Source organism: Hemicordylus capensis, chromosome 3 (assembly GCF_027244095.1).
Source record: "Hemicordylus capensis ecotype Gifberg chromosome 3, rHemCap1.1.pri, whole genome shotgun sequence".
Lineage (NCBI taxonomy): Eukaryota > Metazoa > Chordata > Lepidosauria > Squamata > Cordylidae > Hemicordylus > Hemicordylus capensis.
This window is the reverse complement of record NC_069659.1, coordinates 24,671,144-24,689,899: the sequence shown is the minus strand read 5'-3', so window position 1 is coordinate 24,689,899 and position 18,756 is coordinate 24,671,144. Positions and strand designations below refer to the sequence as shown.

Sequence of the window (18,756 nt, the reverse complement as noted above, 5' to 3'; positions counted from 1 at the left end):
GGTCCCCCCAACTGTATAAAGCAACAGCAGAACAAAGCAATAGTAGAACATTTCCAGTGCATCCACTTCTCCCTGCTCTTTGCAGAATCCTCCAACTCAGTCCTAGAGAGCTACAACTACCTAGTGCAGGACCTACAAAAGCATCTCACAAAAACACTCCTCACCTCAAGCAGCACATGCACCACTCCAAAGCATGGTTTGACTCCGAATATGTTGAAGCAAAAAAACCAAAAACCAAAACCACTCACTGCTAACTACAACACCTACAAAGTGAATTTATTTATTTTATTGTTTTATTATTAAATTTATATACCACCCTTCCAAAAATGACTCAGGGCGGTTCACAACCAAAATGCAGGACCTTTGTCTGCACAAACAAGCAGAAGAGGCAATACAAACAACTTCTCAAAGACAAGAAAAACAATGTCATGAAAGACATCTGGACACATCTCATCAAAGCAGTCAGAACCAAGACTTGGCCCTATTCTGGCACATCAACACGGATCACCAAAGCAATGGACCAATGCACTTGGACAGCTGCATTCCACCAGAGGCCTGGGAAAGTCACTTCAGAGAACTGTACAGAGATGAAGTAGGAGATCATGGATGCCCTTGGAGTGATATAGAGGTCCTGCCTGCCTGCCCATCAGCGACACCTGCAGAGGTCAAGGACCTGATCTTCCAACTTAGACCTGGGAAGGCACCTGGTGACCACCTAACCCCTCCTAATAAAAAATAACTCAGCATGGTGGGCCCTCATTCTGGCCTAGCTGTTCACATTTATTGACAAGCACGGTCATATTCACAGGGACTGAGATGAATGAAAACAGTCAGTTTTCCCATCTTCAAAAAATATAGGAGGGATGACCCAGTGAACTATAGACCCATCAGCCTGCTCAGCACAATCAGGAAGCTCTACACCAGACATCTGTACTGGAAACTGAGAGACTGGCGCGAACTAGAAAGCCTCCTAGCGGAGGAGTAGGCCGGATTCAGGGAGGGACAATCCACCATTGACCAGTGCCTAGTACTGGTGGTACATATGCTGGTAACTTCTAGGCTGGATTACTGCAATGAGCTCTATGTGGGGCTGCCTTTGTACATAGTCCGGAAACTGCAGTTGGTCCAGAATGTGGCAGCTGGGTTGGTCTCTGGGTCATCTTGGAGAGATCATATTACTCCTTTGTTGAAAGAACTACACTGGTTGCTGATACGTTTCTGGGCAAAATACAAGGTGCTGGTTATTATCTATAAAGCCCTAAATAGCTTAGGCCCTTGGTATTTAAGAGAACGTCTTCTTCACCATGAGCCCCATCGCCTGTTATGATTATTTGGAGAGGTTCATCTGTGGTTGCCGCCAACTCATCTGGTGCCTACTCAGGAATGGACTTTCTCCATTGCTGCCCCTGGACTTTGGAATACACTCCCTGTTGAAAGAAGAGCCTTCCCATCTCTGGCAACTTTTAAAAAGGCACTGAAGACACATTTATTCACTCAGGCTTTTAATTAGATTTATAGTTTTAATATTTTTAATGTTGGGTTTTAAATGATTTTAAAGATACTGATTTTAATGTTTAAATAATTTTAATTGTTTACTTGATTTAATATTTAAATGATTTTAATTGTAAACCACCAAGAAATGCAAGTTTGGGGCATATAGAAATATGATAGATAGATAGATAGATAGATAGATAGATAGATAGATAGATAGATAGATAGACAGACAGATAGATAGACAGATAGATAGTGCTCCAGCACCTAATTGAGAAATATTTCATCCACAACACACTCTCCCTTTATGCTGCCTTCTTAGACCTCATGTCTGCATTTGATTCCATCTCACAGTCTTTACTATGGGGAAAATTAGAAGCCTCTTCAATCAATCTGCTCCTGCTATTTCTTATTCGTACCCTTCATGACAGCACAATCCTGAAAGTAAGATGCAACTCCCAAGGTCATCTGACAAATGCCATCCCTACCTGTAAGGGCATTAATCAAGGCTGCATACTTGCCCCACACCTATTCAACTTCTACATAAATGCCATGGTGGGCCACCTAAATAACCTGGACTTTCACACACCCCAACCTGAGCTGGCAGAGAAACACATTTCCATCCTGCTTTATGAAGATGATGCGGTGATTCTCTCCAGGACTTCCATAGGTCTCAGAAGAGCACTCAAGACTCTAGCTTGCTACTGCAAAGAGGACCATCTGGAAATAAGCGACCATAAAACAAAAATCATGGCCTTTGCCAGGGGACCAAAAACACACTCCTGGTGTATAAATGGGAACACAATTAAGTCTCATGCTTCAAATACTTGGGGGTGGTTTTCCACACATCCGGCATCAGGAAGGTCCTTGTCAACTATGTCAGCCAAAACACCTAGAGAGGAACACTGCCGCCACCATAAAATTCTTCCGGTCAAAAGGAGGCCACTATATACCTGTAGCCCTCAAACTATCTGAAGCCAAGTCATTAGCGCAACTTCTTTATAGATCCCAGCTGGGCCCCTTTCTCCAACATCACCCTTCTGGAGCTTGTCCAGTTCAAATTCCTAAGAGCAGTATTTCAAGTACCTCGCTGTGTAGCCAAGGCTGGCTTACGACTGGAGGCAGGCCTGGTGAAAGTGGTAGTTAAGAGTATGGCTATCCATACTCAACTATTAGCTAGGACTATCATCCTTCCTCCCAATGGGCCTAGCCCCTCTAACGCTGGAGGACATCTATCTATCTATCTATCTATCTATCTATCTATCTATCTATCTATCTATCTATTTTTATACCGCCTTTTATTAAAACAATCTCAAGGCAGTTTACAAAAATACTTTAAACAATATTAGACTATAAAACACAATAAAAATATTAAATTGGAATGTATGTATGTATTTGTTTATTTCGGCCCAAGGCCAGCATAAATACAAAAAGAAAAAGAAACAACAACAGCAGTAAATACATAAAATACATAAAACATTAATACCTTCAGATACCGTATATATGGCTAATTTCGTTCAAATAAAACCGGTTAATCTGAAGTGCACAACCCAGCATCTTGTGCCTCAATCACTCTAAACTGAATCTTGCTTGCTATGAAGAGAAATTTTGCTACCCTCCTGTAAGCATACTCTGACTTAGCAGTAAGCAAATTGGAATGTAAACATACAAATCTAATTAAAAGCTAAAAAAACCAACCACACACAATTCACCTAGAAGCAAACCATGCTGGCAAAACTAACATCACTTGGGCTCTCCCCTCCCACCCCATCCCAACTACTCTCCTTGGGCCATGAGCAGGCCAGGACACTTCTCAAACAGAGCATAATGGGGGCAGAGCGCTAAACTGATCTAATCAGGACCCCAAACCTCCCTATCACTGAAAGCCCAAGGTACATAGTGGCACCCGCAACATACTTAGCACAGCTAGAGACTCCTAACCACAGAAGAACCTTCAACTTAGCTCGCTGCAGCGCTTTCCATTGTCTGGGTTAGATGGGAGATACAAGAAGATCCCCTTCCCAGAATGACTGTGCCCCTGTGACACTGGACAAGTTGAAACCAACAAGCACACCCTCTTACACTCCCTATTCTACAGAGACATCTGCAGCACCCTCATTCTCTCTCTACTTACAAGCTTTCCAGGTCGCACAAGCCAGTTCTACGCTTCCCTACTACTGCAACCCTTTTATAACACACAATGGAGCCAAGTGCTGTGCAGCAGATTACAAAATTCACTGAGACCTGACTGCTAGCAAGAATTAACCTGGCCAGACACAGCGCATACCTGCAACTGCCACCTCTTCTCTCCAGAAACACAGCTCTCATATCACCATATTTTAATTAAATCAACTTTTTCATATTTTATTTCAATGTGTAACTCTAATTTAAAAAACTATTTTATCTTATAGCTTTTATAGAGTTATCTCCAACTATATAGCCTCTATGCATTTAGTGGTGGGGTTTTGTTTTTGTTTTTTGGTCAAAACTTAAAAACTCACCATTAAAAACTTATATTTTGGCAACATTAATTTCACAGTTACTGTCAGGGAGGAGCCAAGATGGTGACTGGTTAACAGCTCAATTCACGAGCCTCTGCCCCAGCCCGGGCTTTACCCCTCTCTCTGGGCATGCCCTCCAGGGGCTTGCCTCCTCCCAAAGGAAAGGAAAGAGCCTGTTCCTAGGCTCTCCTCCCCACAACTTGCTATGGACTGTGACCAGGCGATAGCAGTAATCAAACAGAGAATAGTGGACACTGAGCGCCTTTCTGTCCTTGGAAAGAGACAGATACTCTGCCTCCCCCACTGCGTACCTATCACAGTTGGAAATCCCAAACCACAGGGCCATCACCCTTGTTGGTTCCCATGCCCTCCCCCACACTGTACTGGAAGGCAAATACAGAAAGATCCCAATTACGGAGAGGCTTTGTCCCTCTGATACTGGGGAGGTCAAAATCACAGAGCATATCACTCCTCTTCTGCCCCTTTGATAGAGACAGTTGGGCCAAGCTTATATTTCTGCTACTTCTCAAGCATCCTGGATGCCCAAGCCATGCCTATAACCAGATGTTGCTCTCAGATGAAGACCTGGCCTTCATGTATAACACTGCCACGTTCTGTGTGGCAGCGTGTAGGATCCATGCTGGGCCTTGACTGTCAGACAACACCCTTGCATCAGTTCTGTGCATCACTGAGTATTCAAAATTATGTAATATAGTGGGGAAATGACTTGCCTAGCAAGCAAGAGATTGCCAGTTCGAATCCCTGCTGGTGTGTTTCCCAGACTATGGGAAACACCTATATCGGGAAGCAGCGATATAGGAAGATGCTGAAAGGCATCATCTCACACTGTGAGGGAGATGGCAATGGTAAACCCCTCCTGTATTCTACCAAAGACAACCACAGGGCTCTGTGTTTGCTGAGAGTCGACACCAACTCGACGGCGCAACTTTACCTTTACCTTAAGTCATGATAAAAGGTTAATAGGTTGCCTGTCATGATGTTAACAAAACACACGATAGATCTAATGGAGCTTTCAGTGCTGTGTAGATGAACTGTGGCAGCAAATGACCTTGATGTTAAAAAGCTGGACATGAAGAGTCTCCTGAACCTTTTGCTGTGTCTGTGGGAAGCAAATGGTGGTGCAAATGCACTCTCATAAATGCCCCCCACCCCATGCCTATGGCAGTGAATGCTAACTGAGGAAAGAGGTACCTTTTAAAGTGGTGATTGTCTTGCATTTAGCAGGGGGAAAGCAACTGGACCTATCCAGCCCCACACAGCATGTCTCAAATGGCTGCTACTGGTGTCTACCTTATGTTTCTTTTTAGACTGTGAGCCCTTTGGGGACAGGGATCCATCTTATTAATTTATTATTGTTTTATTTATGTAAACCGCTTTGGGTACTTTTGTTGAAAAAGCAGTATATAAATATGTGTTTGTTTGTTTGTTTGTTTGTTTGAATGTTCCTCCTAAGGACTGGCTCAGCAGAGACAGGCTAGGTGAGCCCTCTAGTGCAGGGATGCTCAGCCTTGGATCCCCAGATGTTACTGGACTTCAACTCCCATAATCCCCAGTCCCAATGGCCATTGGCTGGGGATTATGGGAGCTGAAGTCCATCAACATCTGGGGACCCAAGGTTGAGAACCCCTGCTCTAGTGGATGCTGGCCCTTGCTCAACCTGGCTGATTGATTACTTTGACTTCAACAAGTATTTGGAGTTTAATTTTACTGCCATTCTGTATTTTAAATGTTGCTTATTGATGGTGGTATGGATTGTCTTAATTAGTTTTATCCCCTTTCGATTTATTGTACTCTGCTTTGGATAGCTTTTGGATAGCCCTTGAATAAAAGTGGTCTGTAAGCAATGTGAAATAAATAAATCCATAACCAACTGAACATGGTTGGGAGATTGCTAGTGTGGCATCTGCATCAAACCACTGTAGATTCCTTGAAGCTGCCCTTGCTTCCTGTTTCTTGCCTGTTTAATTGAAATGGTGAGCCTTTAGGGTGATTGCATAACCTCAGTGTTGTATCCTGTGGATCTAGGACTGCTGGGGTTATACCAGTGTCAAAAGGGTGTGTGTGACTGAGGAAGAGAAAGAGAAAGCATGCTTGTCATTCTTGCATACATAGGAACATAGGAAGCTGCCTTCTACTGAATCAGACCATTGGTCCATCTAGATCAGTATTGTCTACACAGACTGGCAGCGGCTTCTCCAAGGTTGCACACAAGAGTCTCTCAGCCCTATCTGGAGATGCCAGGGAGGGAACTTGGGAACTTCTGCTTGCAAGTGTGCAGGTGCTCTTCCTAGAACGGCCCCATACCCTAAGGGAAATACCTCAGAGTGCTCAAATGTAGTCTCCCATTCAAATGCAAACCAGAGTGGACCCTGCTTAGCAAGGGGGACAATTCATGCTTGCTCCTACAAGATCAGCTCTCCTCCCATACATGCAAGAATGCACCTGTCTAACACTAGGCACTTGTGTGTGAGAGTGTAACAGTGCACAGTGCAGTATTTGGTATGTCCCAAGAACCAATTTCAAATTATTCATGTGAGTAAAGACCAATCCATTCTCTGAACCACTCCAAACTTAAGAAGCCACATGCTACAGCTACAGATTGCTGAATATCCCCAACATAATCACAGCAAATCTTAGGATTTGCACTGAGATTTTAATAGCATATTATGACACCTCATGCTTCTGCATTCTCTTAAACCCTACTGCAAACACCATCAAATTGAAGCATTAGCAAGGATTTCACCGCAGTCTGCTCCTATTAATAGTCAGATGCAGTGGTGTTAATGGCATCAGGCAGCACCTATTCTTCAGTTTACAATCCCTGGTAGACCATTACGATTCCCATAAAATGCAGAAGAATAAAGGTACTTAATGCATTTCCAGTTTTTTACTAAAAAGTTATTCTTTTGTTTGAACGCCATATTTGAAACAGTAAGGGCAACACCTTGTATCCGGGGCAGGGTGGTGGTGGTTGCGGAGACATTCAGCTTCTAGGCTCTCTTGTACAGCAATGGCAGTAAGAAGGACGTGGGCCACTCCTTCATTTTGCTTGAAGGCCTCCAGCAACTTCAGCCAACACTGCATGTATATGATGCACCCACCAGAATCATAGTCTGGGAGCATCGCGTATAAAACATTTGCTCTGTGGTAAAGTTAGTGATGAGTTTGTATGGATTGCTTTGTTTGATTCACAAACCGCTCTAGACTTAGAATGTTCATGGTTCCAGCCTTTCATGTGTGATGCATTGCTGTGATGACATGACCTCCTCATTTACATGTGCAGAAGGAAAGGGACCCACATACAACAAACGTGCTATTTTTACTTGCAGGGTGGTGTTACCATTTCAGAGCAGATTCAAAAACGGTCCTAAACAATCCAAAGTTTTATGTGTTCTCCTAGTAAAAAGGAGTTTGTGTGTGTGTGGGGGACCTTCAGAAACCATAAGGACATGTTTCCTAGCTTACCAAAAATACTTTCCCAGTAGAAAATACTTTCCCACTGACATCTTACACGAAAAAGTTGGCCGAATAATTACTCATGTAAAGATGTTTATTACTTATGAGGTGGGGCCATCTTGATGAGGTCAGCACAGCAATGCCCCACACATGAGAGGGGGGCAGCACAGACGTTCTTCATCTAGAGAGGCTTTCATATCAAACAAAAAAATCCATATACAATTATCACTAACTTGCACATTGTTTCTAGATCAGGGTTTCTTCAACATCTTGGGCCTCCAGATGTTGATGGACAACAACTCCTATCATCCCCAGCCACAATGGACATGGCTGGGGATGATGGGAGTTGTCATCCATCAACATCTGGGGGTCCAGGGTTAAGAAACCCTGTCCTAGATCATTTCTCAGCTCAGCATGAGAAACAGAGGCGCTCTTACCCCTGGACTTCCAGGCTGAAGTCCAGGGCCTCCACACGCTCTGGGGGCCCCCAAATCCTTTTTAGTCTGCCCCAGGTGGTGTGGTCGCATTATAAATGTGTTCAAAATTCTGTTTGTGTGGGTGGGCCACCTCCAAAAGCCTTTTGGTCCAGGCTCCAAAATTACCTAGCTATACCTCTGATAAGAAATCAAAATTCACTTTCTGGCCACCTCAGTGAGCAGGAAAGTGATTTACCGCAACTGGACCATCCATCTGGTTGTGCCATTCATACAGACCCAACATCCTCACTGGACCCTTCAGCCGCAGGGACGCAGCTCCCACAGTGCTGCAGTTACATAGGAAGCAGGGCCTGGACCCTCCAGTTCTATGGATCAGATTCAGCAGCAGAAGCAAAGTAGTGAGTTTTATGTGTGTTCTTACACCCTCAATTGAGGGTGTGGCAGATGTGTAGAGGCAGGCATCCATGGGTGTCATAGAGGAGGAAACATATCCACAAATGGCACTGCACATGTGTATCTGTTGTAGCTGTTAGTACTGCACATCCATGGCTTTGTCAGGAAGTGCATAATAGAACTGATCAACTAAGGGGTGGGGGAGTAGGCGTAGGATGCTCGCTTAAGGTCTCCTTGCTCTGCCCTCACCATCAAACCGTAGGGGAAGAATGGCAGTTCAGTCCCCAAACAGCAAAGCGACACCTGTTTGGTGAGAAAGCAGCAAAGCAAGAGGTCTTGAGTCAGTTCTTTAGGACTGAAGAACAACAAGGATTTATTTAAAGAAAAGCTTACAAACAAATGTGAATAAGCCTGCAGCTTAATTTCAGCTGTAGCTCATGGCTGATTAGCGAGACCAAAACAAACAGCCATCTTTGGAGAGACAAAATGGACACTAACACTGGAAAAACAAAGAGGGGAAGAGTCCAGCACTTTTATCCATGATCCTAAAGCCCCCCCACCGTGGTCACTATGAGACATTGCAGCTGAGAGCTGATGCTGCCAGGTTCCTATCCTAGCTCCAACCCAAACAGCTGATCTGTGATTGCTGATTGCTTGTGAGGACTAAGTGCATGCAGAGTTGGCAACTTGGATTGCAGTCTGTGAGTTTGGCGCTGTGACTCTCAATACTGAGCAGCATTACTTAAGTAATACTGGTGTCTATCTTATGTTTCGTCTTTGAGCTTGTGAGCCCTTTGGGGACAGGGAGCCATTTAATTTATTGATTGATATCTAGGTAAACCGCTTTGGGAACTTATGTTGAAAAGCAAAAGGTATATAAATATTTGTTGTATTCATAGGAAATGGAGAGAGAAAAGACACATAAAGGAACACAAGGTTCCAGAGAAGAAGATGGCAAGTATGACAAACTGACCTTGTATCCCATGACATCAGATTCATTTGCTAAAGGTCTAACAGGTTCCCATCCCAGGGACACGTGCGAGCCATCTTGCATCCACATAATATTACTTGGTGCTTGACTAGGGGCTGAGAAAAGATAAACAAACAAATGATGCCATGTTTTGAAATACCCTTTGGAAATCTCTTGTTTAAAAAACGAACCTGATGAGTAATTAATATTTTTATTAAGTTTGTTTGATTGCCTGCGCTGCTAGTTAAAGTACAGCATTAACACAGTCCCTTGCTCCAGGAGTGTAATTTTAATAGCTACTCATGAGCCTGTATCATTCCATCTCTCTTCCTTGTTCAGTGACAGAAAGATTTAGGTTTGTGTTCCGGAAAGATAACCCTTTGCTTCTTGTGAATGCCAAATTTTCTCATGCACTTTTAAGAATAGGGAGCCATTGAAGGGAACTCATGAATCAAAACAACATAGCAGCCCTGCTTATTAGTCAATATATCCCAAGGAAAGGAAAACTGAGAAGAAGAACTGAAGCCATTTCAGGGCCTGCAGACTGTGAGGAGAAAAAGGTTGGGAACGTACGAGATTTCTTGGTGGCTTCACGGACTGCGCTGCTAGGTGGCCCATACCCCGCTGAGTTGTACGCCTTCACTCTCAGGTGGTATAATGTGTTGCCCTCTAGTCCTGTCAGAATGATGGATGACTCATTTCCTTCAGTTCTGGCCTTCTCAGCGGCTTCTTCTTGTTCCATATCTTTCCAGTAACCAACCTGCCAATGAAAGGCTGCATGAGCTATTGACCAGTATATTTGGGAGGCTTCTTCCCTAATTATGTTCATCCATTTCTAAATTCTATAGCATTTTCTAGCTTACATAGCTCTTTGAAATTCTTCTTTACATCACCTTCACGACAAACCTTTGAGGTTAAGTAAAGTGAGAAACAGCCATGTAACTTATATTACTCATTGGCTATGGGTGAAATAATACAATCCTATAAGCTCTTGGTGAGCAACCAGATTTACAGGAAAACAATTTTTAGGCCCATCCATTGGCCCCAACTGTCAACAAGTTATTTGACTGAGCAATTTATTTCGATGAGTAATCGTACAGACTGCCTTGCTTTGCATTTTTCCTCCAACCCGCTAGACAGCCAGCTGAGAACTCAACCATTTGCCTTAGCTTGAGTATACAGCCGGCACAGACAGTGGAAAAGTTTGAGGGAAAACTCACTTATTAGGGTGGGTGGTGGGTGGGGAGCGGACAGAGGACACATTTGAGGAGAAGCAAAATATGTTTTGGGGATCGAAGATATGGTTTGACAGGAGTCGTTCAATAAAATGAGGGGGGCCTCTTAATCTTTGGGGGGATCTGCATTCCTGTGATAATATACCTGCCTTTGTCCCCCTCATCTCTGTTAGCTGCACTGGACTTTGACGTCTGCCTAACCTGTCTCTGTTATTTGTCTCTAGCCCCTGACTGCCCACTCTAGAAACTGAGCGAAACCACAGTGTTTGCTTCAGAACCAAGTTTCCAAACTCAGCTGAAGCCCGGAACATATCCATGATCAATACCCTATTGCCTTCTAGAACATACTTTTGTTGCTATTGTTTTTGTTACCTGGCTATTTTAAAAAATAAATTTAAAATAAAATTAAAAAAATAAAATAAAATTTCCAGTGCTCTCACTGATCACCTGAGGAAAAGTTCCAACAAAACCAAAGAAAAGTCCCTGGGGGCTCCCTCTAAAGTGGCACTTGGAATACCATTCTGAGCCAGCCAGCAACAGGGTGTCACATGGTTGGCTCATTGATATTCAGGGCATGACAGGCCTGCTAGCATGGGATGCCGAGACTAGGTGGACAGGACAGGCAAGAATAAGTGCTGACAGGAAGTCAAAAGTACTTCAGAGGATTTAAGGACAGCTCACCTCTGCAGAAGCGTATCTAGGGTAGGGCAGGCAGGGGACGTGCCCCGGGCACCACTTGAAGGGGGGCGCCATTCTTTAAAATTAAAAAATTTAATAAAATGACTGCCAAAAACAAAATGGCTGCCGTGCATGCTCAAATGGCCTCTGTGAGGCCCTAGGCCCTGCCAGGTCTCACAGAGGCCATTTGAGCATGCACGGTGGCCATTTTGTTTTCGGCGCCCATTCTTTTAAAAAAAGTTTATTTTTAAAAATGGCCACTGCTCATGCTTAAATGGTCCCTGTGAGGCTCTAGGCCTTGCCAGGCCTCACAGAGGCCATTTGAGCATGCGTGGCGGCCTCCAAAATGGCCACCACACCGATCTTTGCAGACCCAAAAATCAGCCCAGGACAGGCTTGTGAATACTGAGCTGAAGCTTATGAGCTAGGATTGTATTCATTTGCTCTTACTTTGCTTCTTGTGATAAGTGAATCAAATGTGATGTCTTAATAATATGGCTATTAATGGTGAGTTTGTCTTTGAATCAGTGTGAAATCCTTAGTATTAAGGCCCACTGGGAGTTTCTTCCTCTCTCTTTTTCTCTTTTTAACTGTCTTTCTGAAATACTAGAGTATATTGCAAGCAGTGACACAGTTTACTCTGCATAGCCTTTAATTATTTTCAGAGTATCTGGGAAAAGTCAAATTTTCCATTTATTTTTAAAACTTATGTAACAGTAATGCTACAATGCAGAGTAGAGAATTAGACAGGCACTTCTGTTTAGTTTTCCAAGTACACCACATAGTATTTGGGTATTTCATGAGCCCCAGCATACTGAAATTTGTAGTTTCCCAGCATTTTTTTGTCTGGCTACATCTACTGCTAAATAGTTTTTGAAATATTAAAAGATTAACGAGCTTGAATTGTATTTTTGAGCTGATATTATGGTAAAGTTATCTGAAAGATGGGTGTCAGATGTTTGGACAGGGGGCGCAATTTTAGTTCTTGCCCTAGGTGCTATTTTTCCTAGATTCGCCTCTGCACCTCTGGTGGGTCTTCAAAGAAATTTACTATTGAAACCTGGCATGCTTTGACTGACATGTGAGGAATTGGTTCGGACGATATTTCCTTCCTTGGCGGGCACTGTGCATAGCTACAAAGTTCTGCATCACTGTAATGAATTGGAGATGACAGAACACCTGAGGAAACCTTGTAGTGGGTTAATCATACTGGAGCAGCATCGCTGGGGGACAGAGAGGAGGGCTGAGGATTTCGTTTGAGTTACTCAGATAGGAACAGGTTTCTGTCAAATGTAATTCAAGAAGAACCCTCTGCATGGAGCGCCTCCTCCTTCACACACAAAAGCCCAAATTGTTTTTGATGTTTACAAGTCAGTGGCAGTCGTTGCTTGCCTTCACTGAGTTTTCTCTGCTCTCCAGAGATTATGCTGGCAGCCCATGAATACTGAATAGTTCCTTTGTAATCCATTTGACATGGGCACCAACTTCTTACAAGGCACTGATTGCATTAAGCAAAATGCGCACTTCAGGATAGCTCTGGAGTTACTCCTCAGTATAATGCAACCAAGTTTATTATCAATTTGTTATAAAACACTTATATCTTAGTTTTCTGTAAACGAACAATCAAACATCCAACAATGCTCATAAAATTAAATGCAATAAAAAACCGCAATAAGCATGGTAGTCAAACAGCAGAAAGAATAAAATCAGCAAAAACCAACAGGAGAAACCACAACACAAAAAATATAACACTTTACCATTTGCAAAGGTCTGTTGGTTGCCATCCTGACTAGTGAAGTGCTAGTGCTTCTGAAAAGTTCAACTAATTCAGCTCCATTGCTGGATCAGGGAATTTCGATGACCTGACCTTCCCTAGGAAATGCTCTGGTTTTTCCCCTAGGAAATATCATCAGAAGGTATATCCCCCAAGGGTCATGTAGTCCTCAGAGGATTATTTTCAGGTGAAACAGATGACTTCTGGGGAAAAGGGAAGTCCTTGAAATTCTCTCTCTCTCTCTCACACACACTCTCTCTCTCTCTCTCTCTCACACGTGCACGCAAGCAGTATTAGTCTGGGACTCTTCAGAAGCACCTTTCTTATGAGGCTTCACTCCAGCAGCTGGGGCTCTTTACTTTGGAAAAGAGATGACTAAGGGGAGACATGATGAGGTCTATAAAATTATGCATGGAGTGGAGAGAGTGGAGAGATATAAATTTTTCTCCTCTCACAACACTAGAAACAGGGTCATCCCATGAAACAGAAGGTCGGGAAATTTTGGACCGACAAGAGGAAGTACTTTTTCACACAGCGCACAATTAATCTATGGATTTTGCCATGGAATGTGATGATGGCCACCAGCTTGGATGGCTTTAAAAGGAGCTTAGACAGATTCATGGTGGACAGGTCTATCACTGGCTACTAGTCTGGTGGCTGTGGGCCATCTCCAGCCTCAGAGGTAGGTGTGTGCACGGACCGGTCCGGGGCCATGCATACATCATTGTGACGTATGCGGCGCACGCTGGCAGTGGCGACGGGTGTGCACCGGCTGCGATGGGCACATGCGGGGCGACAGCTTCTACTGCTTTTATTCTCGGGAGACAACTACGGGGGCAGGGGTGGCAGGGAGGAACTCTGCCGCCCCAAAAATGTTTTAGCAAAGTCCAGCGCTGGAGGGGGAAGAGTGGTGTTGGGGGGGGGGGGAAGGACTACCCCCTGCCCTTAAAGCCACACTCCCCTCAGTGCCGGACCACACCTCTGTGGTTCCGTCCACATCCCTACTCAGAGGCACGATGCCTCTCAATACCAGTTGCAGGGGAGTGACAGGCAACAGCAGGAGAGAGGGCTTGCCCTCACCTCTTGCTTGTGGGCTCCCCTGAGGCATCTGGTGGGCCACTATGTGAAACAGGATGCTGGGCTAGATAGGCCTTGGCACTAATCCAGTAGGGCTGTTCTAATGTTCTTATGAAGCATCAGTGCTACACTGATTAGCTCTGATCATTAGTCAGAATTGCCAGCCACTGAAACTAAGAGCTTTACATAGCACTGGAAGGATGAGAGTAAGGGGGCCAGATGGACCTCTTAGGGGAGGGAGTTAGAATGCCTGGGCGTAGGCCCTGCCTTGTGTAACCTCTCACCTGACCTCAAAGCTGAGACTCATTCACACAACTATTTTTAAATGCTGAGGCCAAGATAAAATGACATTTTTATTTGTGAATGCATATGCTAACCTGGTCTTGGGGATAGTTCAACGTGTCCCAAGATACAGGTCAGTGCTCTAGCAAAAATAACACTGAAAGGAGGACACCATGAGTTGTGAGCTAGATATCTGTGGGTAGTCATTGCTCACAAAATTGGTTCAGTGCACAAATCAATTGAAAGGTCAACTCAGGTCTAGTTGTTCCAACATAAAAACAACAGATAAGGGAGTTGGTGCTTAAATGGCTTGGGATTTCCTGAGTATACAGTTGCTGTTAAAGTCTTCCTAAACTTTATGGATGTTTTATATGGTTTTGTGGTGAAGTTTTTTAAAATGTTATTTGTATTGATTTTTTAATGTTTTTATAAGATGGGTTGTACACTGCTTTGCAGTATAGATTTTGTGTGTGTTAATAAATAATAAAACAATTGATTTGGGTTGAGTGTGTGGGGGTCTACTAATGTGGAATTGCATCTTTTATGTATTTTAAAACATTTCTATCCCACCTTCCCTACTCAAAGGGCAGCCCAAGGTGGTGTATAGAATAAACTATAATAAACTAAAAGACAAAAGGCAAGATAAAGCCAGTAAAATAAAATAAAATAAAATAATAAAAATAACAATACCAGTGACAAAGAACTAATCTCAATACCAGCAGCCAGCGAGAATCAGATTGTTTAGAGCTTTTAAAGCTAATACAGTCTTGAAACTAGAAAGCCTATGATGCAGTGCAACTTCACATGAAATGCAGGTGCATGAACACATCTGCAGGACCTATAACTGAAGGAACCAATTGCAACGTTAGGAAGTAGGACAGCACAAAGAGGAGTGAAATCTAACAAAGCAGACATATGTCCTTAAAAACCCATGGGAAAATGGAGTTGAAGGGAATTCTACCTGGGGAAAGTGAACCCAGTGGTAGCTCAAGATTTCTGTGTGTCTTAGGCACAGAAGCCAAGTCTCTTTACACACACCCTCCTCACTCTTCCTCACTTTCTTAAAGCAGGGGGGCAGGAGGGAATCTTTCTGCTTTGCTGGTGCCCTAATAATCTGCTGCTGGAGGCAACTGCCTCACCTGGCCCCATGGAAGGGCTGCCCCTATTTTAGCATCCCATCTTATTGATTATTGCTCTATGCTGACTACTTTTACCTGGCCATCTATCAAGGCACCTCATTTCCAGGACACAGAACACAGAGGTAATTATAGCTGTGCTACTCCATTGACCTGCTGCTGTCCATTTATAAGACTATGCATTGATTCTGGACTCACCCTGAGGTTACTTGGCATTAAGGAGCTACTCACAATAGTCCCTAAAGCAGAAGTTCCAGACACGGAGTACTAGTATCCCTAGGGGCTCCCAGGGAATATGCAGAACCCTCCTTTCTCCCCATGCTGCAGCATACTATCTGAGGACCACCAGCTTGACACATCTTCAGCAATGTGTCCACGGCAGAAGAGGAGGGTGGAGGGTAAAGATCCTCCTCCTCTGCAATTTATTGGCTGGCTACGTGCTGAAGCTCAGCGTACTTCTCTGACTGACAGGTTTCAGAAAATTAGCACCAAGTACTCCCATTGATTTCAGTGGGATTACTTATGAGGAATGTATGTATCTGGATGTAGCCTGTCTCATAACTGTAACATGTAAGTGAGTGTGTGCACATGCGTCTGTCTCTCTGTCTGTGCGTGTGTGCACACACACAATCTCTTTGGCCGGGTTCAGATGTAGCATGGAACTGTGAGTCCAATGAACCTGTGGTTCTGCACCCCCTCCCCCACTCTCCCAACCGCATTTGGACATTGGGGAGAGGTGGGGGAGTTGGCCGTGCAGGCTTCCTTCTTGACAGAATGACAGCCCGCACAGCCAATCAGGCCAGAGTGAGGGAGGAGTTTCCTCCCTCAACTCCAGTCCTATCGGGCCCAAACTGCAGTGCCAGCATTCAAATGTAATGCTGGCACTGCAAAACTGGAGTTAGGGGTGGTGAAACTCCACTCTGACCAAAGGTACAGAATGGTGAGGGGAACCACAGGTCCCTTTTCACCTTTACCTCCAGTTTACCAGGTTTGGATGCGCGGTTTCGGAAACTGGAGGTAAAGGGACCTCTGGTTTCCTATTGTGTCTGAACTGCTGGCCTATGAGGTACCTGAGCTAAAGGTTTGTGTCAGAAGGGGTACATTTGTTTAACAAGATTGGGAAGCCTTGATCTAGACAATATTTCCTCAGAGAGCAAAGCTGCATTCTCAGAGTGCAGTGGCTCATGGAATTAGGCAGATGGATCCTGGTACCAGTGGAAAGAGACGTTCAGCACCTGTGAGCCATTTTTCAGGGCAAGTGGGGCAAAGGTGTAAACTTCTGTATGGATCCCTGCAGGCAGATAAAGTACTCCCAAATGGCCTGGCTAAATAGGTAATACTGTGGACATAAGAGAAAGCAACATCATCAAAACGCCTACTATGTTACAAAACATTGCCTAGTATACATAAATTACAATCACCATATCACCTTTTACCCTCGCCATTAAGAGCTAGGCCTGATAAGGAAGTCTTTTGTGAAAGACACAGAGAGCCCTTTCTCACGAGCAGAGAAAGGGCTCTGGCAAGGCGAGGGAACGAAGCCTCGAAAAGCTCACCTCCCCCGCGGATGAGCAGGTCCTTGCCTCTGGGCAGGCGGATTGCCTGCCCAGATAATCACCGGCTGCTGCTGGTTGCTCCAAGGGTCAGGGTGTTGGGACACGTTGCCCTACCCCCTGAGCTCCAATAATGTGTTGCACGAATGCACAGTGCATTATGGGGATCCTGCTTCCTTCCCTGAGTCTGCTTGACAGATGATCCAAAAAATGAGGTTAGGAGAGAGCTCGCTCCCCCAACCTCGTTTTGGAGGGAGGCTTCACAAGCGGGTTTGCGGCTGTGGTGCTGCTGAGATCAGGCCTGATCCTGGCGGTTCATACATGCATGCAAAACTGGGCTGGGCTCCCTTAGCCTGGTTTTGTACATGCATGTGAATAGCCTCACAGTCTTTGGGTTTGGCAAATCTCCAGTGGAATGGAGCTATAGTTATGACTGCTAATTTCAATAGCTTCCAAAGGCGAGGGGGGGGGGGAGCAAAAAAAAATTGCACAGACTCAAGGAGGATAGTTCTGCCAAATAGCTAAATGTAACCTCCTTCTTGTGAACTGCCAGAGGCAAACATTTATTTCCCTCCAAAGTTCTTCTACAGCTTGAAATAGAAAACAATATTATGCAGATTGCAGACAGTAGTTTTTAATTTGCACTGAACACTGTTCTTTTTTGTTCCTAATGTCTCACTAAAGCTAAAGAAACCAAGAAAATTTGGAGTTGGAGAATAGTTAGCAGAACCTGCAATAAGGATTAAGAAACTCCCCAGAGCTTGGTTAAATAAGCTCTAGGGATGTGCAGCTTCTTCCACCCTCAAGGCTCAGGAATGCCACTGGGGTTGCCTATGGGTCTCTAGTAGGGATGTGCATAAATTGCACAAATCACCCCTGATTTGTTTTGTATCCAAATCTACCCCCTCCAAATCACTCCAGATTCTATTTGTATTTGCTTTGATTCAATTTGGATTCAGACCAATTCGAACCACTTAACTAGGTCCTAGGGGCACCAAATCTGGGTGGCGGGTAGGTACCCATGAGTGCCACCTACCAACCAAACTTCAAGGCAGTAGGGCACTTGGTTGATTTTTAATGATTTTTTTTTAGTTTTTACTGATTTTGAACAATTCCACCATAGGAAACAATGGGGATTTGAAGTTGCCATATCCTAACCCTAAAACGGTTCCTCAGCTTTAATTTTTTTAAAAAAAGCTAAGCTCTAGCTCTTGTAGAAGTGGAGTTATGGAGCAAAATGTGCAGTCATTTTTCAAGTGTTTGGATTCTTTGGTGTATAATAACTTTTAGTGGCATCCCATGTTCCAACTACCCTGCAACCCACAAGCCACTGAGTACTCAGTTGATATTTTAGGATTTTTTGAGGTGTTTAGACTCTTTGGTGTTTAATGAGTCCTCATAGGGATTCATTATGAGGAAAGGTTATTAGACAACAAAGAACCTAAACACTTGAAAAAAATTCTAGAGCATAAACTTAGTAGTATCCCACTGCCTTGTGGGTCGGAGTGGGGTATAGTTGGCACATGGCAGTTGACAGTTGGTGCTGTCGAAAACACAGTCAAAATGAATAGAAGAAATGAAGGTGTGTAATGAATCCGCATAGGGATTCATTGAGGGAAAGTTATTATACACCAAAGAATCCAAAAACTTGAAAAATAGTGACCACACATTTTGCTCCATAACTCCACTTCTACAAGGACTAGAGCATAACCTTTTAAAAAAATGAAAGCTGGGAATCTGGGGAAATCAATT

General features: G+C 44.0%; 1 protein-coding gene across 6 annotated transcripts in view; it reads right to left on the bottom strand.

Moving 5' to 3' along the window:
- The window catches only part of CNTN5 (contactin 5), a 1,193,410-nt gene that overhangs the window by 10,405 nt on the left and 1,164,249 nt on the right, over positions 1–18,756 (bottom strand). For all 6 annotated transcript variants that reach the window (XM_053307214.1, XM_053307213.1, XM_053307217.1 and 3 more), the window contains 2 exons: positions 9,843–10,029; positions 9,273–9,385 (listed from right to left, as the gene is read on the bottom strand). In XM_053307214.1, the coding sequence (XP_053163189.1) occupies positions 9,273–9,385; positions 9,843–10,029 (300 nt within the window). The remainder of the gene's footprint in view (positions 1–9,272; positions 9,386–9,842; positions 10,030–18,756) is intronic.